At 41.0% G+C, this 26524-nt stretch overlaps 1 protein-coding gene across 2 annotated transcripts; it reads left to right on the forward strand.

Annotated features, from left to right (window-relative positions):
- The first annotated feature begins 782 nt into the window (after positions 1–782).
- tcf20 (transcription factor 20) lies at positions 783–26204 on the forward strand. Of its 2 annotated transcripts, none has more exons than XM_021558077.3 (6): positions 783–1343; positions 13046–21561; positions 21749–21842; positions 22025–22088; positions 23930–24030; positions 24781–26204. In XM_021558077.3, the coding sequence occupies exons 2-6, from the start codon at positions 14176–14178 to the stop codon at positions 24795–24797; spliced, it is 7662 nt and encodes a 2553-aa protein (XP_021413752.3). In that variant the 5' UTR covers positions 783–1343; positions 13046–14175; the 3' UTR covers positions 24798–26204. The 2 variants fall into 2 exon arrangements, with proteins under 2 accessions (XP_021413752.3, XP_021413753.3); XM_021558078.3 differs by having other exon boundaries at positions 22025–22074.
- Positions 26205–26524: the final 320 nt, after the last annotated feature.

Genomic DNA, 26524 nt, shown 5'->3' on the forward strand with positions numbered 1-26524 from the left:
TGAACGGTGTTGTTTAGAAATAGAGACAGAAAATAACAGATCGGTGAATGAGTGTGTGTACACTGCAGCACATTAAAAGTGCAGCAGCGTGGATGGGGGCCATAGGCCAAGCCATTATGACTAGGAGAGAGTGAGTGGGTCTGCACTGCATTCACTGCCTGTGCTTGAGAGGAGATAAGCACTCAGCGACAACACAAATTAAATAGGGAAACGATATTGTTTAGAACCTCTGTCATTGTACATGATAACATGGTTTCCTAATCACAATGTGATAAATCTAATCAGCTAGGCTATTCGATAGCCTAGGCTTTCATTGCTTTAATTTCAGAAGTCAGGAGTCAGTTGAGAAGGGCTCTATGTTATGTGTTGGGTGTCAGTGTGCTATAGCTAAGGTAGGTTGCAGCTACTGAATGTCAGGCGTTATCCCTAAACATCAGAGATTTTAAAGACCACATCAACCAGTATGCTGTCTGTATCTTTATTAAACCCATTTTCTTAACACCGTTCAACCACTGTCACGTCTCTTTCTGGGTTCCTTTGTAGTGAATTCAGTAATCATGCACTTGGATGAAATAAGAACAAAGAGACTGATTGAAAGACTCAACCCCAGAGCAAAGATAGCAAAATGCAGTGGTTCAAAACAGTAATCTTTTGCGCTCAGTGTGTGTATATATATATATATATATATATATATATATATATATATATATATATATAAAATCATTAAGTAGAAAATATTGGGAAAGCAGGGGAGATGGAGGGATGTGATGTGAAGAGATGAGAAGAGAGGAGGGAGGGGGTGCAGGAATATGAGTGTATGCATTTTCAAGGCGGTCTTTCAGTAGCAAAAAAAAAAACAGTAACAGGCAAACGAATAGGTCTACGGATAGATGCATGCTTTTATACGATGTACGTATCATGGAAATAGGCACTTGAGATGTATAATTATTAGTTGTACAGTTAGTACGGTGACACTGGCAATGCGTTTAATTTGAGCTCGAGCTAGGTGGCTTCACCTAAACAGTGTGTGAAAGAGGGAAAGGAGAGGGAACAAGAGGGGAGGGGGTGTATGGACCTCACTGGTTACGGGACCTACAGGCACCCCGATTGTGCTCTCATAATTTGTGGAGGTGAGGACAAAAGAAAGGGAAAATTGGAGGAAAGGCCCGGGATTTGATTGTGACCGGGCCCCCGACTCACCGCCGCTGGTCGGGGTTGTCAAGACGACAGAGGTTGAGGGAAAAGCGGCGGAGCAGTCGACTCAAGACCGGGGTTTCCTGCCAGAGCAGCGGGAGTGTCACAAAACAACCTTTTACTCTTCGTGGGGCCTTAAGCGTTCCCAGGTAACGTATGCATTGAAAGAGTGTCTCTGTTTTGTTTTTCTCTGCGTTTAGTAAGAGGAAATTACATGTTGGGGGAATAGTGTCTTCAGCAGCATCCGCTTTATTCAGCGTTATATATGCTTACCCACCTACCACTGCTGTATTTCTAACATCTGCACCTAATCACCCTCTTTTTGTAAGCTGCTTGCCTCCTCGTCCTATTATGATTATTGGACAGACCAGGTAGATAGCATTGCTAGTTAGCTAGCTAATTGTGTTCGTTGTGCACAAATCTATTTTATCAGGATAGCTAACGTAGCTAAATTGCAGCAAAATAACTCAAACACAATTTGCAATGACGCAAATGGGGTTCTATAGCCTAGCTAGTTCAGCAGCACCCACTAATTGTGATGCATTAAGCTAACGTTAAACGTGCTAGCTAGCTAATATTAGCTACAACTAACGTCAACATGAAACTACTATCTAGATTCTTGTAGCTGCTCGCGCATAGTTTGGTCTGTAGCTAACGAAATAAAATAGTGTGTGCTCAAATGGCTAGCTGATATTAAACATTTAGCGTCCTATTCAATGTTATTCACAATCCACAGTTTTTGCTAGCTTCATCATAATATGTGTGCCATGGATGGCATTGGTTTTAGTAGAGGACGTGGTTCATCAACCTACTTCTGTCCTGGCCTATAACTCTACAGACAACTTGTTTACAGTGCGTGAGGCCAGTGGTTACGTTTAACACCTGATGTGACAGCACTGTGGTGTCAATAAAAGCGTCATTTGTCTCTAATCGAATTGGCTGTTGTTTCTTCATAAACTGTCATGTTGTAGCTAGCATTCAATTAATGACAACATTTTATACCATAATTAATTTATTATCACGTCCCCACCATCAACATTTTAATTACAGTCAGTAAAACGGAGTAATATTGGTCCAAACGTATTCAACCCCAAACCTATTAGGCTGGATGTAGTAGTAAACTGACATGGAAAACGAAACTGACAAAATGTGTAACGATATCATTTAACTGTCACGATTGAAACCTGCCAATTATCATTCAAATAAAAGATTATTGGTCATATTAACAGATTTGCAGGTGCAGAGAAATCCAGCCTAGCAGTAAAAAAAAAAAAATCTATACAAATGCACACAAAATCCAGAAAAACACAAATAAAGAAATTCAGAAATATCAGAAGGAGCAATGTCAGAGAATGGAATATAAATGCATATACAGTACCAGTCAAAAGTTTGGACACCTACTCATTCAAGGGTTTTTCTTTATTTTTTACTATTTTCTACATTGTAGAATAATAGTGAGGACATCAAAACTATGAAATAACACATGGAATCATGTAGTAACCAAGAAAGTGTTCAACAAATCAAAATATATTTTACATTCTTCAAAGTAGCCAACCTTTGCCTTGATGACAGCTTTGCATACTCTTGGCATTCTCTTAACCAGCTTCACCTGGAATGCTTTCCCAATTGTGTTGTAGGAGTTCCCACATATGCTGGGCACTTGTTGGCAGCTTTTCCTTCACTCTGGGTTCCAACTTATCCCAAACCATCTCAATTGGGTTGAGGTCGAGTGATTGTGGAGGCCAGGTCATCTGATGCAGCACTCCATCACACTCTTCTTGGTAAAATAGCCCTTACACAGCCTGGAGGTGTGTAGGTCATTGTCCTGTTGGAAAACAAATCATAGTTCCACTAAGCACAAGCTAGATGGGATGGTTACTTGAACTCTGTGAAGCATTTATTTGGGCTGCAATTTCTGAGGCTGGTAACTCAAATTAACTAGTTCTCTGCAGCAGAGGTAACTCTGGGTCTTCCTTCCGGTCCTCATGAGAGCCGGTTTCATCATAGCACTAGATTGTTTTTGCGACTGCACTTGAAGAAACTTTAAAAGTTCTTGAAATGTTACGTATTGACTGACCTTCATGTCTTAAAGTAATGATGGATTGTTGTTTCTCTTTGCTTATTTGAGCTGTTCTTGCCATAATATGGACTTTTACCAAATAGGGCTGTCTTCTGTATACAACCCCTACCTTGTCACAACACAATTGATTGGCTAAAACGCATTAAGAAGGAAAGAAATTCCATAATTGTACTTTTAACAAGGCACACCTGTTAATTGAAATGCCTTCCAGGTGACTACCTCATGTAGCTGGTTGAGAGAATACCAAGTGTGTGCAAGTCTGTCATCAAGGCAAAGGGTGGCTACTTTAAAGAATCTCATAAAAAAATATTTGGACTTGCTTAACACTTTTATGGTTACTACATGATTCCATATGTGTTATTTCATAGTTTTGATGTCTTCAATGTTATTCTACAATGTAGAAAATAGAAAAAATAAAGAAAAACCTTTAATGAGTAGGTATGTCCAAACGTCCTCTCACTGTCAAATGCGTTTATTTTCAGCAAACTTAACTATTTGTATGAACATAACAAGAGTCAACAACTGAGACATAAGCTGAATAAGTTCAACAGACATGTGACTTACAGAAATTGAATAATGTGTCCCTGAACAAAGGGGTCTTCTAACCAGAGTTCCTTTGTCCAGTGTCTGTGCTATTTTGCCCATCTTAATATTTTATTTTTATTGGCCAGTCTGAAATATGGCTTTTTCTTTACAACTCTGCCTAGAAGGCCAGCATCCCGGAGTCGCCTCTTCACTATTGAGATTTGTGTTTTGCGGGTACTATTTAATGAAGCTGCCAGTTGAGGACTTGTGAGACGTCTGTTTCTCAAACTAGACACTAATGTACTTGTCCTCTTGGTTAGAGCCAGTTTTTGCTGTTCTGTGAAGGGCAATTTCTTGCATTCTTGGCAATTTCTCGCATGGAATAGCCTTAATTTCTCAGAACAAGAATAGACAGACGAGTTCCAAAAGAATGGTCTTTGTTTCTGGCCATTGAGTCTGTAATCGATCCCACAAATGCTGATGCTCCAGATGCTCAACTAGTCTAAAGAAGGCCAGTTTTATTGCTTTTTTAATCAGAACCACAGTTTTCAGCTGTGCTAACATAATTGCAAAGGGTTTTCTAATGATCAATTAACCTTTTAAAATGATAAACTTTGATTAGCTAACACAACGTGCCACTGTAACACAGGGGTGATGGTTGCTATTAATGGGCCTATGTAGATATTCCATTAAAAATCTGCCGTTTCCAGCATATACAGTGCTGTGAAAAAGTATTTGCCCCCTTCCTGATTTATTTTTTTGCACATTTGTCACACTTAAATGTTTCAGATCATCAAACAAATTTAAATATTACACAAAGATAACCCAAGTAAACACAAAATGCAGTTAAGTGATGATTTTATTTATTAAGGGAAAAAAGCTATCCGAACCTTCATGACCCTATGTGAATAAGTAATTGCTCCCTAAACCTAATAACTGCTTGTGCCACACTCAGCAGCAACAAACTGCAATCGTTTGCAATCGCAAGTGTTTGCGATAACTGGCAATGAGTCTTTCACATCGCTGTGGAGGAATTTTGGCCCACTCTTCTTTGCAGAATTGTTTTAATTCAGCCACATTGGAAGGTTTTCGAGCATGGACCACCTTTAAGGTCACGCCACAGCATCTCAATCGGATTCAAGGCCCGACTTTGACTAGGCCACTCAAACCTTCACATTTTTTTTTTTAGGCCATTCAGAGGTGGACTCGCTGGTGTGTTTTGGATCATTGTCCTGCTTCAGAACCCAAGTGCGCTTCAGCTTGAGGTCACGAACTGATGGCCGGACATTCTCCTTCGGGATTTTTTTTGGTAGAGAGCAGAATTCATGGTTCCATCAATCACAGTAAGTCGCCCAGGTCCTGAAGCAGCAAAGCAGCCCCAGACCATCACACTACAACCACCATATCTGACTGTTGGTATGATGTTCTTTGTCTGAAATGCTGTGTTACTTTTACGCCAGATGTAACGGGACGCACACCTTCCAAAAAGTTCAACTTTTGTCTCGTCAGGCCACAGAATATTTTCCCAAAAGTCTTGGGGGTCATCAAGATGTTTTTTTTTTGCCAAAAGTGAGACGAGCCTTTGTTATTTTTGGTCAGCAGTGGTTTTCGCCTTGGAACTCTGCCATGGATGACATTTTTGCCTAGTCTCTTTCTTATGGTTGAGTCATGAACACTGACCTTAATTGAGGCAAGTGAGGCCTGCAGTTCTTTAGATGTGGTTGTGGGTTATTTTGTGACCTCTTGGATGAGTCGTCGCTACGCTCTTGGAGTAATTTTGGTAGGCTGGCCACTCCTGGGAAGGTTCACCAGTGTTCCAAATGTTCTCCATTTGTGGATAATGGCTCTCACCGTGGTTCGCTGGAGTCCCAAAGCTTTAGAAATGGCTTTGTAACCCTTTCCAGACTGATAGATGTCAATTACTTTGTTTCACATCTGTTCCTGAATTTCTTTGGATCGCGGCATGATCTTTTGGCCTACTTCACTTTGTCAGACAGGTTCTATTTAAGTGATGTCTTGATTCAATAGGTCTGGCAGTAATCAGGCCTGGGTGTGGCTAGTGAAATTGAACTCAGCTTTCCAAAAAATGTGATTAACCACAGTTAATTCATGATTGGGGCGGCAGGGTAGCCTAGTGGTTAGAGCGTTGGACTAGTAACCAAAAGGTTGCAAGTTCAAATCCCCCAGGTGACAAGGTACAAATTTGTCGTTCTGCCCCGAATAGGCAGTTAACCCACTGTTCCTAGGCCGTCATTGAAAATAAGAATTTGTTCTTAACTGACTTGCCTAAAACATTTTTTAATTGATTTTTAATTTAATTAACAAGGGGGTGCAATTACTTTGTCACAGGAAGGTTTGGATAGCTTTTTTCCCTTAAGAAATAAAATTATCACTTAAAAACAGCATTTTGTGTTTACTTGGGTTATCTTTGTGTAATATTAAAATTTGTTTTGATCATCTGAAACATAAGTGTGATAAATGTGAAAAAAAATAAGAAATCAGGAAGGAGGCAAATACTTTTTCACAGCACTATATATATATATATATATATATATTACACAGTTGAAGTTGGAATACACCTTAGCCAAATACATTTTATACAAATACATTTAAACTCAGTTTTTCACCATTTCTGACATTTAATCAGAGTAAAATATCCCTGTCTTGGGTCAGTTAGGATCATCACTTTATTTTAAGAATGTGAAATGTCAGAATAATAGTAGAGAGAATTCTTTATTTCAGCTTTTATATCTTTCATCACATTCCCTGTGGGTCAGAAGTTTACATACACTCAATTAGTATTTGGTGACATTGCCTTTAAATTGTTTAACTTGGGTCAAACATTTCAGATAGCCTTCCACAAGCTTCCCACAATAAGTTGTGCGAATTTTGGCCCATTCCTCCTGACAGAGCTGGTGTAACTGAGTCAGGTTTTTAGGCCTCCTTGCTCGCATGCGCTTTTTCAGTTCTGCCCACACATTTTCTATAGGATTGAGGTCAGTGCTTTGTGATGGCCACTCCAATACCTTGACTTTGTTGTCCTTAACTTTGGAAGTATGCTTGGGGTCATTGTCCATTTGGAAGACCCATTTGCGACCAAACTTGAACTTCCAGACTGATGTCTTGAGATGTTGCTTCAATGTATCCACATAATTTTCTTTCCTCGTGATGACATCTATTTTGTGAAGTGCACCAGTCCCTCCTGCAGCAAAGCACCCCCACAACATGATGGTGCCACCCCCTTGCTTCAAGGTTGGGATGGTGTTCTTCGGCTTGCAAGCCTCCCCCTTTTTCCTCCAAACATAACGATGGTCATTATGGCCAAACAGTTCTATTTTTGTTTCATCAGATCAGAGGACATTTCTCCAAAAAGTACGATCTTTGTCCCCTTGTGCAGTTGCAAACCATATTTAGGCTTTTTTACGGCGGTTTTGGAGCAGTGGCATCTTCCATGCTGAGCGGCCTTTCAGGTTATGTCAATATTAGGACTTGTTTTACTGTCAATATAGATACTTTTGTACCTGTTTCCACCAGCATCTTCACAAGGTCTTTTGCTGTTGTTCTGGGATTGATTTGCACTTTTCGCACCAAAGTGCGTTCATCTCTAGGAGACAGAATGTGTCTCCTTCCTGAGTTGTATGATGGCCGCGTGGTCCCTATACTTCCGTACTATTGTTTGTACAGATGAACGTGGTACCTTCAGGCATTTGGAAATGGCTCCCAAGGATGAACCAGACTTGTGAAGGTCTACATTTTCTTTTCCTGAGGTCTTGGCTGATTTCTTTTGATTTTCCCATGATGTCAAGCAAAGAGGCACTGAGTTTGAAGGTTGGCCTTGAAATGCATCCACATGTACACCTCCAATTGACTCAAATGATGTCAATAGCCTATCAGAAGCTTCTAAAGCCATGACATAGTTTTCTGTATTTTTCCAAGCAGTTTAAAGGCACAGTCAACTTAGTGTGTGTTAACTTCTGACTCACTGGAGTTGTGATACAGTTAAATAATCTGTCTGTAAACAATTGTTGGAAATATTACTTGTCATGCACAAAGTAGATGTCCTAACTGACTTGCCAAAACTATAGTTTGTTAACAAGACATTTGTGGAGTGGTTGAGAAACTAGTTTTAATCACTCCAACCTAAGTGTTTGTAAACTTCCGACTTCAACTGTTTATATATAATGTGTAAAGACAGTATATGAATAGAAAAGGTGTGTACAGCAGTAGTTATATAGGATGAGCCATGACTAGAATATAGTATGTACAGATCCTTCAGAAAGTATTCATACCCCTTGATTTATTTCACATTTAGTTGTTACTTATTCCACATTTAGTTGTTACAGCCATCTACACACACTAACCTATGATGACAAAGTGAAAACATGTTTTTAGAAATGTTTCAAATGTTTTGAAAATAAATACATTATTTCCATTACATAAGTATTCACACCCCTGAATCAATACATGTTAGAACCACCTTTGGCAGCGATTACAGCTGTGACTCTTTCTACGTATGTCTCTAAGAGCTTTGCACACCTGGATTGTACAATATTTGCACATTGTTCTTTAAAAAATTCTTCAAGCTCTGTCAAGTTGGTTGTTGATCATTGCTACAGCAATTTACAAGTCTTGCCATAGATTTTCAAGCCGATTTAACTCAAAACTGCGACTTGGCCACTCAGAAACATTCAATGTTGTCTTGGTAAGCAACTCCAGTGTATATTTGGCCTTGTGTTTTAGGTTATTGTCCTGCTGAAAGGTGAATTTGTCTCCCAGTGTCTGTTGGAAAGCAGACTGAACCAGGTTTTCTTCTAGGATTTTACCTGTGCGTATCTCTATTCCGTTTATTTTTATACCCTCAAACTCCCTAGTCCTTGCCAATGACAAGCATACCCACAACATGATGCAGCTAACCACCATGCTTGAAAATATGAAGAGTGATGTGTTGTTTTTAGATTTGCCCCAAACATAACATGTTGTATTCAGGAAGTTCATTTCTTTGACACTTTTTTTTGTGGTTTTACTTTAGTGCCTTACTGCAACTAGGATGCATGTTTTGCAATATTTGTATTCTTTGCGAGGCATTGGAAAACCTCCCAGTCTTTGTGGTTAAATCTGTATTTGAAATTTGCTGCTAGACTGAGGGACCTTACAGATAATGTATGTGTGGGGTACAGAGATGAGGTAGGCATAAAAATATATATGTTAAACACTATTGCACATAGTGAGTCCATGCAACTCATAATGTGACTTGTTAAGCAAACGTTTACTTCAGAACTAAATTAGGCTTGCCATAACAAAGGGGTTGAATAGTTATTGACTCAAGACATTACAGCTTTTCATTTTTAATTAATTTGTAAAAAATCTCTAAAAACACAATTCTACTTTGACATTATGGGGTGTTGTGTGTAGGCCAATGACACACAATCTCAATTTAATCAGTCAAAGAGTGTGAATACTTTCTGAAGGCACTGTATATATAAAGTGGGTAAAACAGTATGTTAACATTATTAAAGTGACCAGTGTTCAATGACTGTACATAGGGCAGCAGTCTCTAAGTTGCAGGGTAGGGTACCAGATGGCTAGGACAGTGACTAAGGTTCAAGGCCTTGGCTATACAAATGACACTTTTACAAAAGACTGCAGAAGTTGGCTGCAAGCAATTGGTCAATTAAGCACTTTACAGTGTATTTAAAACAGACAATAGACGTGTTACATTGGCCCCTCATGAATGATGACCCCATCAATGTGGCGTCACCGCATAATTAGAGTCCCTGTTGATTGAATGCCTTAGAAAGCCGTTAAATACATTTACGTTGAGCTATACCTACCTGTTTTATTAATTTAGTGGGGTGATAAGAAACCACATGGCTGGTTTACCACAGCGTTATAAGATTATTTGTAATCATGTACAATCCATGTAGGCCTACATGGATTCATTGTGATCTTGACATTATTGTGCCACTGTTTTGACTTCATGCTGCTAGGCCTCTGGGTAAATCCATTTGAATTCAGTCACTTTTTGACTGCACCCCTTTTGATTTGAACAAAACCTTTCATACATATTTGCCCGTTGTAGAAGTGCTCAGGAAGTGACATTTTAGACCTGAATGCCAAAACATTCAAGAGATAAATGTGGTCAAAGGTAAATAAAGGTTAAATAAAATGTGATTTAAATGTGGTCAAAGTTGACCTATTTTGCTTTCACTGGAAACGATAAACGTTTTGAGATTTGATATTTAAAAGCTTACAAACAGGGTTGTCAAACAGTTTTTTAAATAATTGATTGATTTATCTAATTATCATCTGAGGTTTTGGTATTGTGCCCACCATCTGTTGAGACGCAGCATGCTCTTGTCATGTTTTGTCTGATAAATGTATAAAAAAAAATAGACATTTTGACTTTCAAATGGTACCACATACATGGTTGGAGGTCCACACATTAGAGAATGTTGACTTGAATGGGAATATAAGTTGGTTTAAATAACACTGTCAATCCTCCATAGGAAACCTATTAAAAGCATAGAAATATAGATAATAGAATATACATGACCAGTTAAGTTGACATTTGACGGTGGGTGGACTAGCGGCCATCTTTGTGGTAATTAGAAGTACAAATTTAATTTCAACGGTGTACCAGTTAAATTGCAGTGGTCTGAAGGGATAAGTCATTATATGAATAACATTTCTATGCTTTAAATGACACCCACTCTGTATTCAATAGCATGTTGTGTCTCAACCATTGGCGGGCACAACACACAAACTTCAGATGATGTAAAGTGGGGTCTAAGCATCAACAAATAAACTAAATCAATTATTTTCTTTCTCCAAGAAATTATAAAATAGTTAGCCAACCCTGTTTGTAAGCTTTTAAAATGATATCAAACTCAACCGTTGATCATTTCCAGTGATAAAGACATGGATGTCTCATAGGGCCGGGACGATACCAGTATCGCAATATTGCAAAACTCTTCGCTCCTTTAAAAACCTGTTGTATGTCAAATATTGTGTGCTATAGCTTGGAAAATAAATACATGTGACTCTGGATGACAACATAAGGATGTTTGTTTCCAACATTAGGGCTGTTAAATCCACTTTGTGTTTTTTTTTTCCTTGCTGCGATACTAACAAACTGGTATCGTCCCTAACCTAATGTCTCTTGGTGTGGTGGGGTATGCAAAATGGGTCAAATTTGATCACCTCTATCTCCTGAATGTTTTGGCATTCAGGTCCAACAAGTCACTTTATGACCACTTCTTCCATGGGCAAACATGTCTGGAAAGTTTGGTTTAAATCAAAAAGGATGCGGTCAAAAAGTGATTATATAGTGTAATTACAGTATGATGTTATGAAGTTGGACATGTTGACTCCTGATTTATTGTATTGCAGATTATACAGTGGGGCAAAAAAGTATTTAGTCAGCCACCAATTGTGCAAGTTCTCCAACTTAAAAAGATGAGGGAGGCCTGCAATTGTCATCATAGGTACACTTCAACTATGACAGACAAAATGAGAGAAAAAAATCCAGAAAATCACATTGTAGGATTTTTTATAAATTTATTTGCAAATTATGGTGGAAAATAAGTATTTGGTCACCTACAAACAAGCAAGATTTCTGGCTCTCACAGACCTGTAACTTCTTCTTTAAGAGGCTCCTCTGTCCTCCACTCGTTACCTGTGTTAATGGCACCTGTTTGAACTTGTTATCAGTATAAAAGACACCTGTCCACAACCTCAAACAGTCACACTCCAAACTCCACTATGGCCAAGACCAAAGAGCTGTCAAAGGACACAAAAAACAAAATTGTAGACCTGCACCAGGCTGGGAAGACTGAATCTGCAATAGGTAAGCAGCTTGGTTTGAAGAAATCAACTGTGGGAGCAATTATTAGGAAATGGAAGACATACAAGACCACTGATAATCTCCCTCGATCTGGGGCTCCACGCAAGATCTCACCCCGTGGGGTCAAAATGATCACAAGAACGGTGAGCAAAAATCCCAGAACCACACGGGGGGATCTAGTGAATGACCTGCAGAGAGCTGGGACCAAAGTAACAAAGCCTACCATCAGTAACACACCACGCCGCCAGGGACTCAAATCCTGCAGTGCCAGACGTGTCCCCCTGCTTAAGCCAGTACATGTCCAGGCCCGTCTGAAGTTTGCTAGAGAGCATTTGGATGATCCAGAAGAAGATTGGGAGAATGTCATATGGTCAGATGAAACCAAAATATAACTTTTTGGTAAAAACTCAACTCGTTGTGTTTGGAGGACAAAGAATGCTGAGTTGCATCCAAAGAACACCATACCTACTGTGAAGCATGGGTGTGGAAACATCGTGCTTTGGGGCTGTTTTTCTGCAAAGGGACCAGGACGACTGATCCGTGTAAAGGAAAGAATGAATGGGGCCATGTATCGTGAGATTTTGAGTGAAAACCTCCTTCCATCAGCTAGGGCATTGAAGATGAAACGTGGCTGGGTCATTCAGCATGACAATGATCCCAAACACACCGCCCGGGCAACGAAGAAGTGGCTTCGTTAGAAGCATTTCAAGGTCCTGGAGTGGACTAGCCAGTCTCCAGATCTCAACCCCATAGAAAATCTTTGGAGGGAGTTGAAAGTCCGTGTTGCCCAGCAACAGCCCCAAATCATCACTGCTGTAGACGAGATCTGCATTGAGGAATGGGCCAAAATACCAGCAACAGTGTGTGAAAACCTTGGGAAGACTTACAGAAAACGTTTGACCTCTGTCATTGCCAACAAAGGGTATATAACAAGTATTGAGATAAACTTTTGTTATTGACCAAATACTTATTTTCTACCATCATTTGCAAATAAATTCATAAATAATCCTGCAATGTGATTTTCTGGATGTTTTTTTTCTCATTTTGTCTGTCATAGTTGAAGTGAACCTATGATGAAAATTACAGGCCTCTCATCTTTTTAAGTGGGAGAACTTGCACAATTGGTGGCTGACTAAATACTTTTTTGCCCCACTGTACGTGACTATTTGTACAGTAAGACCTACAGTTAGTACAATACTAAAATAGACCATGTGGTATATGTTAAAGAACACAGTGAGAAAGAGTAAGGGGTTATGCAATGGTTAACAACAAACCCACTGTACTTACTTTGTCAGCAAAAACCCACACAGAATCTTTGGATGTAATATCCTATGTACAGTATAGGCTATGTGGTCGTTGTGGCACACACACAGTTATTTTTGTTTCTTTTTCTGTTCTTTCAGATTTCCACAGAGCTCCTGCAAACAACTGAAGAGAGATGGACTCGCATGGATGGAAATACTGGAGAGAAACTGCAAAAGAAAAACAAGAAGAAGCTGATTAAATGGAAACCTTACTTTTGGACATTGGTGTGGGAGACGTTCAATTTGAATAATGATTGAAAGAAAAAGAAAATGAGGTAAGACAGAACAATGTTGGAGATATAGAAGAGCACCAAGATAAACACTGGTGAAGAAGAACTAAAGTTGGGGGAAACTGGGTTCCAAACACTTTTCTACAATCCAACTACATACGTCAACAAATCTAAGGGAATGACAAAAAAAATGAGAATTTCAAAAAGTATTAATCTCAACAAGAACACACAAATGTCAGTGGATTTTTCCCCCTTTTGGTTTGAGACATTTATTGGATGAAAGTACAGGCGAGCATTTCTAAGGATGTTTCTACACAGGTACTAGTCAAATACATGCAAACCTACACGAGGGAAGAATTATTGTTTCACATAGGCTACTCCTGCCAGAACTGAATTACTTTTGCAATGGCAGTCCAGCAGTCTAAAAGGCAGTGACTCGGTTACTCTTGAAAAGTTTTTGCACATGGGACACCATTGAATCCCACTGCAATTTTATCTTAACTCTGTTTGCCTGTGCTCTTATACAGTGGAAAGTGCCGTTGCCTATTATTTCAAGTGCTGTTGTCGCTCTTGCACTTGATATATTCACATTTAGTGCCAAACTGCAACATCTGTATCATATCCATTTAACTTTGAAATCGCTACTACATTTAGTACAGAAAAACGGATCTTTAGTTGTAATTTGAACTCAACTCTCCAACTATTACACCTATAATGGAGTTACTTCACATTATCAGCAGATTTCAGAAGTTCTTTAGTTGCATCTAATTGAAAATTACTGGTAATTTTCTGCTCAAGCCTCAGTATTTGCTTCATCTTCGATTGCTGCTACAAGTGTGATAAAACATTTGTGATAAAGTCACTTGCTTCAACTCTGCTGGACTTTGTTGGACTCACCACCATCCTTTAACTGCAAGCCTACGAAGTCAACTGACACAGTAACTGCCATTACAGAACAAAAAACATTCCCTCAAACAATTTGTAAAAATTCATCAAAACATGCAGAATTTCCCCAACAGTCCAGCACCTCCAGCTCTTCCTCCTGGATTTACTAGTAGGGGTGGAGGTGGCCCCTCTTACCAACCACCATCAACAGATCCCCAGATATCCCCAAGGATGACAGACGACTACACTGGGATGCAACAGCAAACACCCCTAAACCCTCAAAGTCACAGTCGACACCTACTCCATCGAGGGCACCACCACCCTAGTCAGGCTGGCCATATGCTTGCTTATGATGCAAGAAACAGAGCTGGGGAATCATCACACGGTAATATTCACAGTGGCAGTAGTAGCAACCCTTACCAAAAGGAAACGATGGATTATTATTTTGCAATGGGCGGAAAGGACAGACATAGAAGAGGAGGTATGGCATATGGGGCAGGTTTTGGGTACTCAAATATGGATGGACATATACCTCAGCAGTACAGACAAGCTGGAACGAGCTCCTCCGGGATGATGTCTCCCTATCCTTTGGACTATGGTTCGACGGCCGGCTCAGGTGGTAGTAGCAGTGGCAGCAGTGGTGCTGGAGCATTTTCCCCCTCCCATCAGTACAAAATGGGTCAGAACCCTGCAATGCAGCCAGCATCAGGGCCTCAGATGCAGCACCGCCAACATGGACAGAATTACCCCGCCCATCAAGCTCTGCAACATGGACAGCAGCATAGGACTTATCCCATCTCTGGACACAGAATGCCTCCACAGTTCTCACACTACTCCCCACAGGGTAGTGCATCCACAGGGTCATCAGGAATGTACAGCTCCCCACCACAGAGATATCATGATGGGGCCAGCAGTGGTGGTGGATTTGAACCTAAAGTCAACAACTCTCCAAATATGAACTCTAATTCAAACTCAATTTCAAGTTCAGCTACAACAAACAATGTTGGATCACTGGAGAATGTTACACAGAGTTACCACTCTTCAAGTTACCCCTCATACTCCCCACAAACTCATCCACTCCACAAACAAGCCACCCTCCAGGACCGCAATTCTCAGCACAATTTAGGAGTAGGTTACGACAACTCTCTCAAAATGCAGCATCATGCCCCTCCACCAGGTTCTGTATACTCTAAACATCACCAATCCACCAATCCCGGAATGCCTCAACAACCGTGTCAAGAAATCTCCAAATCGCCAATGCACTCTCAACCCCAACAGGGCCAGATTAACCAAAACTTCAGCCCTATATCTAACCCCTCTCCAGCTGCCTCTGCAGTGCAGTCTCCCAGTTGTAGCTCCTCACCTTCCCCGTTGATGGGTGTCTCAGAAGGTCATGGAAACCCTTTATGTCCCCCACATGTTCCATCACATCCTCCTCCCCCAAATCCTCGTAGTTGCCGTGGTCGGTTATTGCAGACTTTGCCTCAGTTGAGTCCCACACCCAACTCCAACAGCAGCATCAGTAGTTGTGGCAGCAGTGGCAGTAACAAAGCTACTGGTCTGAATACAAGCGCTGGAGGTGGTCACTTAGTCTCAAACCGAAGCAGAATGGCTGCAGGTACAGGAAAAGGATCACATGAAGAAGGGTCATCCTCGTCTGTCTATTCATCTTCTCCTCTTGACAAACTCATGCAAGATCCTGGCTTGAACAGTCTAAATGCGTTGACATCACAGGTAGCGAATTTACCCAATACAGTGCAACATATGCTTCTCACTGACACATTAATGTCACATAGAAGGGGGAAAGATGGACAAAGTCAAATGCTGCAGGCATTACAAGCCATTCCCTCTACTCAACCAAGGAGTCGAAGTGTCAGTGCTGCCTCAAGCAGTGGGATAGGTGGTGGTGAAGGTGCTAGCTCGGAGGCTGGAGGTGATGAAGATTCCTTTCTGGTGTCCGAAAGAGTATCATCAAGGGCCAAAGAGGAACGAGATGAGCAGATTTCTGAGGGGGGGAAATCTAGAATGCGGCAGATGAGTGGCACAAGCAGTGGATCAGAACCAACTGGCTACTATCCTCCTCCATCTCAGAGTCAAATGTCCATGGGTTCTAGTAAAAACCAATCCCATACTGGAAAGAGTGATCAGGTTTCACAAGGGAAGAGGATGTTCACGGAATCTTCTACAAAACAATCTCTGAATCCATCAGATGTTTCTGAAAGAAAGACAACTGAAACCCGGACACCTTCATTGTCATCTCCCTCCTCTGCTCCTCAATCTGCTGAGCCTGGTCCAAGCGTACATTCTCGCCCTCCTGTTTCCTCTACTCCATCATGCTCCATTCCCTCTCCTGCTCCTCAGTTCCACGCAAACTGTGTTTCTGAGCCTGGTGCCACTGATGTGAATACTAAAAATGGGCTTAGGAAAACAAGGGAAATTAAATATGAAGGAATTAAAGATGAAAGTGGAGGGATGATTGAAAAAGGCACCCATGGTGCAGACCCGAGAGAGCAGACCCGAGAGGGACACATGCGACAAGATGGGCAGGACAAAGAAAATAAATTGGATCGATCTTCCTTCCGTAACAAAAAGGGGGATGAGAAGGACGGAAAACGATGTAAGACACGAGATTTGGACAACTCCAATCAAGATCAACATATTGAGGAACAGACAAATGCTGGTGGAGTGGGTGTTATTGTGTCAACTCGTTGTGAGGTAAATCATCCAGAAAAAGCTACATGTGCACAAGACAACTGCATAGAGGAGAAACATTCAGACAGCTTCTTTAGAGAGTCTAGTCGTCATAACGGGGAGGAAGGAATGGATTTGAGTGTATATTCCTCTCATCATGAAGTTCCCCAGAAATCTAACTTTGGGCGGTCTGTCCCTCAAAATCATCCCCCCTCAGGTCCTCAAAAATATGGTTACCAAGAGTCACCACATGGTGCTGCCATGGGTTTGAAGAACCGAGGGAGACCTAGTCCAGGGAGTGTAACAGGATCAAATTCAAGGTATCAAGGCTTCCATCAGCCAAAGCCCAGTTATGCCCCTGAACACACCAAGGATGTCGGGGGTACTACAGTTGAGGGATCAGTGAGGAGAAGAGAAGGATCAGGAGCAAGAGGACATGATGATAATTCTCAACTGCAGCATCAATTTCCAAGCCTCTTGCAGGAGGTTCTACAGGGTTATCACTTAGACCGGCGCTATGGGCGATCTGAACAGGCACTAACTGCCCATCTTCAGGCTCAAAATATTACTCGGCAACAGTACCAAACCAGGCATCCTTATGGCATGGCTGAAAGTATGAGAACCCAAACTGGAGTTGGAGAGGTCACTTCCCACCCCTCCCGAATGACCAGCCCTGGAAAGCCTCTTCAACTAAATCAGCGCCAGGGGCCTGGATCTGATTTTGTACCAGAATCACCTCAATCCTCCTTGAAGTCTGAAGGAGTAGATACTAAGGGATCTCACAGTACTTCTTCAGAGAAAAATAAAATGTCAACACCGCAGCGTCACCCGACCCATATGCCACAGTCTACAGAGTTTTTGTCTGGACCTCCACCAAAACACATAAATTTAGCCGACTACTCGTTACCTCACAGGAAACCCCCTTCAGGTCTGCCCAGCTCATCTTCAGCTGTACAGGAACTCCTATTGCAGAAAACAGAGCCGCTAGCGGGCAGTGTTGGAACCATAGGTCAAATTGAGTCTCAAATGTTGACATCCTCCCTTTTACCTCCATCTAAAGAGCGCCGCTCTGTCATATGTGATGTTTGTCCCAATCGCCGCAGTACACCAGAAAGGGATGGGGAACGTGAAAGAGAGCGGGAAAAAAGTCCAATTGGTGCCTCTGTGATCCAACTGCCATCAACAAATGATCTAGGGAACAGTAAGGAGATGGGAGATAAAAAAGAGGTTGGAGTGAAGGTAGCATCAAAGGAGACTGCAGAGGCTGTCCATCATAGTGGTCTTACAACCAAGGAAACTGATGTTGAGCGTCATAAAAAGGCTTTACACCCATCTGTGGTTATGAATGCAGAGCCTCTTAGAAGAGGTAAGATTGATTTGACCACCACCATGCCCTCTCAACATCTGCAGCAAACCTCTCACTATCCCTCTACCACCAACCCTCTGTCTCCACCATCAAGACATCAGTCATACCCGCATGGTGTAGATTTATCTGCAGGGCATGCCAGTGGCTTTCCTGGTTCCAGGTTTGGTGATGCAAGAGAGGGCAATATGATGCCACGTAACCCCCATTTTCACAATCCCTACCACTCACCCCAAGTTCATTTACAAAACCCACAATCCGCAAACAAATTACAAATGTATACTCACCTCCATGCTCATGACTTGGATGACAGGCTTGATTGGGCAACTACCATTAATAGACCCACCAAGGATATGATGCAGTCCAGTACTTCTCCAGGTAGACATAAACTCAGTCATTCAGAGCAGAGACAAAGAATGCAGTCTCCAACTGACATTTTGCACAATCGCCAACCGTTTGCTAAACAGCAAGTTCCTCATCAGAACACTTACTATGACATGAAAATGTGGGAGTCAACACACTCTGGTAGAGAGAGTATGGGGATGTTGGAGGGGGATCCTTACCAGAGAAGTCAACAGCCACCTCCTGCTGCTCCTCTTGGGTCTGTTGCCCCCCAATTGGTTCCAACAGCTCCACCACTCTCTAACATTCTTCAATCACCTGTCTCCCGAGTGGTTACAGAAGAAATCTTTAAATCACTCCATCCAACACCTAATTCCATGAAAACAGTTGGTCCCAGTATTGGTGGGAATGTCAATTCCGTGATGCCACAGAGCCATCGACCAAATAAAACTGGGGGTTCTGGGGACACTAATCCATTAATGTTGAGGAGGAGAGTTCGTTCTTTCATTTCCCCTATCCCAGCCAAGAGGCAGCATCAGGATGTATCACAGCAAAGGAGTGCCCCTAGTTCATATCACTCACCTTTGACCTACTCTGAATCCAGCCTCCAAAATGACGATGACTCATCCAGTTCAGATATAACTACACTTGGTTCGCCTAATACTCCTTGTCCCACACCTGGACAAAGCACTTATTCACAATCCTCCTCACCTGTTCAGGGTAAGAAGAGTCTGCCTCCAAGAAAAGGGAGAGGTTTGAAACTGGAGGCTATTGTTCAGAAAATTACACCAAATGTGAAGAAATCTACTAACAGCGGCCATACCGATGTTGACTCAAATGATTTTGCTGGATTTTCTCACACTGAAATGTCACAGTTTACTGACACACAGGACGAAGAGGAATGTTTACCTTATCTCGATGAAAGTCTCTCATTAAGTGACATTATGCCCTACAGAGGGGTTGATGAGACTGGACCGTTACCTCCCACCGCATACCCCTGTGATCCTCACCAGACATCACAAGTTCTTAAACGCGGCACCACAGGAACTGTTACAAGACCTTTGCAGCCAGACTTTGACTTTGGGTTAGGGACTGCAGTATCTAGTACTGGTGATAGAGATAAAGAGATACCTGCTGACTTCACCTTGTTAGGGCCCTTACCCCCACCTCCACCACTACCTTGTCCAGTACAGGGCTCCCCCCCACCTTCTTCATCTGCCTTGTCTGATATTCAACATTTCACTAATACTTACCAGCAACTTGAGACTCGAAGAGGTGAACAATCTGCTGCTAACCTTCTGAGACAAAAACTTGAAGAAACTGGGATTGGATTTGATGATTACAGTAGCAGTGACTATTATGGAACAACCCCACCACACCACAGTCAGACTCAAGGGCACTTACTAAGACAGCCACATCAAACTTCTCCAAGGTCATCTTTGGCAATGACAGGGTCACCACAAGATTCCAAACAATCAGACAATTCTGTACCCAAAGGCTATTTCCCATCAGGCAAGAAGAAGGGAAGGCCTGTTGGAAGTGTGAATAAGCAAAAACGTGCTCAAGCCACCCAGGCCCAGGCACAGAATGCGAGCCCAAGTGCTCTGTCTGGCCCACCCATTGAATCTCCTGCAACTGTTAGTCCACAGGTAGCCCCAAGCCCTAGCACTACAGCCTCTGCCCCATCAGTCACTCCTCCAACTGATCAGAAAATGACTCCTCCTGAGATTCCACCAGTCTTGACCCAAGCAGTAAAAGTGGATGCAGAAAGTGAGGACACTCAGCCAGAGCCAGAAGTGATATCAGTCTGCCAGAAACAAGGGGGGGTGAAAGATGAGAGTGAGGTAGTGGGATCAAGAGGCAGGCAGAGGAGGAGGAGAAGAGGAGTAGCAGCAGCGGCGGCCAAAGATGACCTGGAAGCGGCTACAAGAGCAGGGGAACATTTTGAAAACAGCAGAGTTTTTCCTGATAATAGCAAGTGTGCCTTTGCTCCATACATACATGTGGAGAGGAAAGTAGCTGAGATGGGAGCCGTGTGCACAATTGTGAATGGTGAAGAAGAAAAGATGAAGGGAGAGCGTGGAGCAGTTGGAGGGAAAGCAAGCAGTAGTGGTATTGAAGCTCTTCTGACCTCAGCTCTTTTGTCTCAACTGCCTAGGAGAGACGGAGACATTGAGAGGGTCAAAGAGAAGAGGGAACTGGAGGATGTAGACTCTGCCCTCCAGGCAGGAAAGGTTCTACCTTCATCTGAGTACCTTCTACCAGGCCCTGTGATTACTGAATCCATTCATTCTGGCCGTCTTCTCTGCTGCCTGTGCCAGAAATGGGCCAATTACAAAAACCTTGGGGATCTCTATGGACCTTACTACCCTCCTGAATATGCTACGAGGCTTCCCAAGAATCAACCCCAGATTCGACAGAGTCTTGTAACTACTGGGATGAGTAGAAATGTGCAAAATCTAGACACCATTTCAAATGTGTTGACCACCCAGGGCCCTGAACTGCAAGATGTGCCAATTATCAAGTCCTCAACTTATAGTGATTGCATGTTCAGTCAAGAGACAAGTACAACTTCCCCTGCCACTGCTGTTGGCACTGCCTCTCCAGCAGGTGGAGGGGAGATGCTTTATCTGGCCAGCAAACTTGCTAAAAGCACCACCAACAAGACAACTGTTCTTAATTGGGACATGCCTCCAGAGTTAAAGCCAGTTACTGATCTAAGGAAACAACCTGAACTTCAGAATGAGCCCACTTACAGTCAGCAAAACCAACCATGCCAGCAACAGCAGACAGAAGACACTCAACAAAGGCCACAACACAGAAAGCTGACGTCGCACCCGAGATTTAAAAGGAGACAGAAATCCAGTGAGAATTCCCCAAGAATGGTGCCATCCAACAGCAAAGCCTCATTGCCATTCCAGCCTCCTCCCCCAACCTTAGACTCCCTTGGGCCTTTGGCACAGCTGGCCCAACTTCCTCAGATGCCTATGGACCCAGAGGAGCTGTGGGTGCATGAGGCATGCATGGTCTGGACCAGTGGGGTTTACCTGGTCAATGGAAGACTGTATGGCCTACAGGAGGCACTAGATGGTGCCAGAGACACAGTGAGTAATCTTTTTGTTGTTGACGTCTATACAGTTTACAATGTAATGATATTAGTTACTATATATAGATATTATTTTCAGCTCAATATACCTAAAGCAGTTCTCAGACGTCCACAGTTATATGTTTAATTGTTTTTTTCACTGTCTTCTGTTATTCTCTATGTTATGTCTGTCTGTCTGTCTTCAGGTCTGCTCATATTGTGAAATGGTTGGCTCAACCCTTGGCTGTTACAGCAAAGGCTGCACACTGAGATATCACTACCCGTGTGCCATGGATGCAGGTAAGAGCAGAAAAACATTTCCTTAATACCGAATGTTAAATCTCATTACTCATATGCTGTGCCCTAAACCTTACCTCTCACTGCCTACGTTAACTACAATAGTACCCAATTATTTTGAGTGTTATAATTTTCTGAGTTGATGGTTATGTCATTTGTATCACTTTTCCTTCACCTCTCCTCAGACTGCTCTCTGAATGAAGATAACTTTTCACTACGATGTCCGAAGCACAAGGTAAAAAAGGAGAGGTTGGTTATTATATAATTCTTAGGGAAACCAAATATTTGTGACTCTTCATTGTGTTAATATATTTTAAAATCCTTTATCTCATGGGCCACTATAGTTAATAAGAAACTCAATTCTGCCACTATAGTTATTAAGAAACTCAATTCTGCCACTATAGTTATTAAGAAACTCAATTCTGCCACTATAGTTAAGAAACTCAATTCTGCCACTATAGTTATTAAGAAACTCAATTCTGCCACTATAGTTATTAAGAAACTCAATTCTGCCACTATAGTTATTAAGAAACTCAATTCTGCCACTATAGTTATTAAGAAACTCAATTCTGCCACTATAGTTATTAAGAAACTCAATTCTGCCACTATAGTTAATAAGAAACTCAATTCTGCCACTATAGTTATTAAGAAACTCAATTCTGCCACTATAGTTAAGAAACTCAATTCTGCCACTATAGTTAAGAAACTCAATTCTGCCACTATAGTTATTAAGAAACTCAATTCTGCCACTATAGTTAAGAAACTCAATTCTGCCACTATAGTTAAGAAACTCAATTCTGCCACTATAGTTATTAATAAACTCAATTCTGCCACTATAGTTATTAAGAAACTCAATTCTGCCACTATAGTTATTAAGAAACTCAATTCTGCCACTATAGTTATTAAGAAACTCAATTCTGCCACTATAGTTAAGAAACTCAATTCTGCCACTATAGTTAAGAAACTCAATTCTGCCACTATAGTTATTAAGAAACTCAATTCTGCCACTATATTTATTAAGAAACTCAATTCTGCCACTATAGTTATTAAGAAACTCAATTCTGCCACTATAGTTAATAAGAAACTCAATTCTGCCACTATAGTTATTAAGAAACTCAATTCTGCCACTATAGTTAAGAAACTCAAATCTGCCACTATAGTTATTAAGAAACTCAATTCTGCCACTATAGTTATTAAGAAACTCAATTCTGCCACTATAGTTAAGAAACTCAATTCTGCCACTATAGTTAAGAAACTCAATTCTGCCACTATAGTTAAGAAACTCAATTCTGCCACTATAGTTAAGAAACTCAATTCTGCCACTATAGTTATTAAGAAACTCAATTCTGCCACTATAGTTATTAAGAAACTCAATTCTGCCACTATAGTTATTAAGAAACTCAATTCTGCCACTATAGTTATTAAGAAACTCAATTCTGCCACTATAGTTAAGAAACTCAATTCTGCCACTATAGTTATTAAGAAACTCAATTCTGCCACTATAGTTAAGAAACTCAATTCTGCCACTATAGTTAAGAAACTCAATTCTGCCACTATAGTTATTAAGAAACTCAATTCTGCCACTATAGTTAAGAAACTCAATTCTGCCACTATAGTTATTAAGAAACTCAATTCTGCCACTATAGTTAAGAAACTCAATTCTGCCACTATAGTTATTAAGAAACTCAATTCTGCCACTATAGTTAAGAAACTCAATTCTGCCACTATAGTTAAGAAACTCAATTCTGCCACTATAGTTATTAAGAAACTCAATTCTGCCACTATAGTTAAGAAACTCAATTCTGCCACTATAGTTATTAAGAAACTCAATTCTGCCACTATAGTTAAGAAACTCAATTCTGCCACTATAGTTATTAAGAAACTCAATTCTGCCACTATAGTTATTAAGAAACTCAATTATGCCACTATAGTTATTAAGAAACTCAATTATGCCACTATAGTTATTAAGAAACTCAATTCTGCCACTATAGTTAAGAAACTCAATTCTGCCACTATAGTTAAGAAACAAATTACCACTTGAATTACCTTCTCTCCTTTGCACCTCCCCCACCCCCTCTTATATTCTGCAGTTTCCCCAGAGCAGCCAGCCAGCTAAATCTGTGTACCTTGAGCAGTCTGAGAGAGGCTGAGAGAGACACTGAGGAGGAGGAGACACAGGAGTATAGGATCGGTACGTTTTTAAAAGGCAGTGGTGCGCCCGTGTGAGAGGGCACCGAAATGAATGTTACAACGCTCTAAAGGATTTGAAAAGACTAATATTTGTTTGGTATGAGACTGAGAACCCTGTTCTATTTGTTTGGTGTGAGACTGAGCACCCTGTTCTATTTGTTTGGTGTGAGACTGAGCACCCTGTTCTATTTGTTTGGTGTGAGACTGAGCACCCTGTTCTATTTGTTTGGTATGAGACTGAGCACCCTGTTCTATTTGTTTGGTGTGAGACTGAGCACCCTGTTCTATTTGTTTGGTATGAGACTGAGCACCCTGTTCTATTTGTTTGGTATGAGACTGAGCACCCTGTTCTATTTGTTTGGTGTGAGACTGAGCACCCTGTTCTATTTGTTTGGTATGAGACTGAGCACCCTGTTCTATTTGTTTGGTGTGAGACTGAGCACCCTGTTCTATTTGTTTGGTGTGAGACTGAGAACCCTGTTCTATTTGTTTGTGTTCATATTCCCCCAAATTATCCTCAAATTAGCAAATTGTTAAACCAAAAAAAGTGTCTGTCAAAAATGAAGCTCAATATTTATTAGCCCATGGCTGCTTATTATTTTTGTTTATATAATAAGCTTCAAGGTAACACAACGTATTTTTTTAAGTATTCTGCTCATCATATATTTGGAGATGCCCACTGTTTCCACCACACACAGGGTTGTGTAATCCTTGGTGTCAATACACACTTGCTTTTTGTATCCTTTCCTAGGTATGTTTGGACGATGAGGATTGTCAGTGAAGCAAACAGCCCTAAACAGGATGGGACGTGCGTCTTTTGACGGGTGGACTATGATGACGGAGAAAAAAGAGGATTGTAACATTTCTGAACAGGAATGAAGTTTAAAACATTTAAGAAAAAGAAAAACTCCTTACTTTAAAAATAAAACCAGATCAAAGCAACGCTGAGGAAGACTTAAAAAGGAAGACCAAGGTGGGAAGAAACAAACAGCCTCTCTAGGCAAACTTTGCATTTCTGGAAATACTCTCAAACTCTTCTTTCCATCATGGCTCTAGTCATTTTATCTATCATGTTTTTTTTGTCCAAATGTTATGAATCAGAGTATTGGGAACAACCCACCCAGAGGGACTATAAGAGAGCGTTGGGGTGAAAAGTTGACATTATAGTTGGAAGGGAAGGAGAGGCAATGTATCTACTTCATGTAGTATTTTATCATAATCTTCATAATCATTATTTTAGTTATCATTATTATTTTGTATCTGCATCAGTATTTACTGAAATAGATTTATCGCCATTTTATATTTTGTTAACATTTATCAAACATCGGATATTTTATCATTCCTGGAGAGGGAGGTGCCAGAATGACATCATTTGGAATGTCAAGGCCGAGTTGCCACAAAGACATTATTGCCTTGGAGAATGGACATTTGTTGCCTTTCAAAGTGCGTATGTATAAGAGTGAATGTGTGTGAAAATGTGGATTTGAGTGTCCATTTTTGGTCCTTTGAAAAGTGTTCTTATTTTTCATCCTTGGGGTTTTTACGGTACAGATAGTAGTCATGAAAATCGAATGGACATGATCTTATTTTTCAAACAAAATATTCATAATGTGCTGAGAGAACAATTGAACCATGACAGAAGGAGACTAATGCATGCCTGCCTGCCATCTTTGACCATGTTGATTGGGAGAAGACGTCACTTGACAGGCAAACCAAGTGCTGACGTTGTGGTGGACCTTGTTCAGTGTATGGGTGGGGTTTTACGTGAAAAGAAAGTCACATTTGGCTGACAAAATTCTAACGAGCATTACCAAAACCTTTTGGAATCTAGAGGGTTTTTGGAATGACTGGGACTGGGAGTCCCCACCTTTACTGTGGAACGAGGAGTCAGTATATCCTGAGTACTTTAATAGGTTCATTTCTCAATGACACTTAAGATATGGATCAAGAGATGCTAAATGCATTCAAAAGAAGCGTTGCCATAAACTTAACAAGTGAGTCCTACGTGGTGTTGTCTATCATTTTTTATTATTGTACTTGTAAAAAAAAAAAATGTTGAACTGAAAGAAAACAAGTATGATATTGAAAACATGCTGTATTAGAAACCTGTCAATATGTATATGAACTACTTACTAAATGCTTCAAAGAATGCTATCCTTTTGAATATTTCACATTGTACTGTTGTCCTTTTTAAGCCATTCATTTTTTACATTCAAACTTCATTTGTTTTTATTGGAGAGGAAGATCCTTTCTGAGTTCTCTCAGCCAAATAGTCTCTCCTTTCATTCTGTCACTCCTTTTCTTCTCAGTCCCTTTCTCTCTCACACGCACACACTCTTCTCACTCCTGCTGTGTTTTAAATTGTGTACCGCTGACAGTGAGCCTCAGGTTCACTTTATATTCCAAGTGAGGATTAAATCTGGCCCCACATATCAGACCCAAGTGTAAGTGATGCGTTCAGTCACAAATGTCATTCACAAACCAAATGTCAGAAA

This window comes from Oncorhynchus mykiss, chromosome 13 (assembly GCF_057628025.1).
Source record: "Oncorhynchus mykiss isolate SJ-2025 chromosome 13, ASM5762802v1, whole genome shotgun sequence".
In the NCBI taxonomy this organism is placed as follows: Eukaryota; Metazoa; Chordata; class Actinopteri; order Salmoniformes; family Salmonidae; genus Oncorhynchus; species Oncorhynchus mykiss.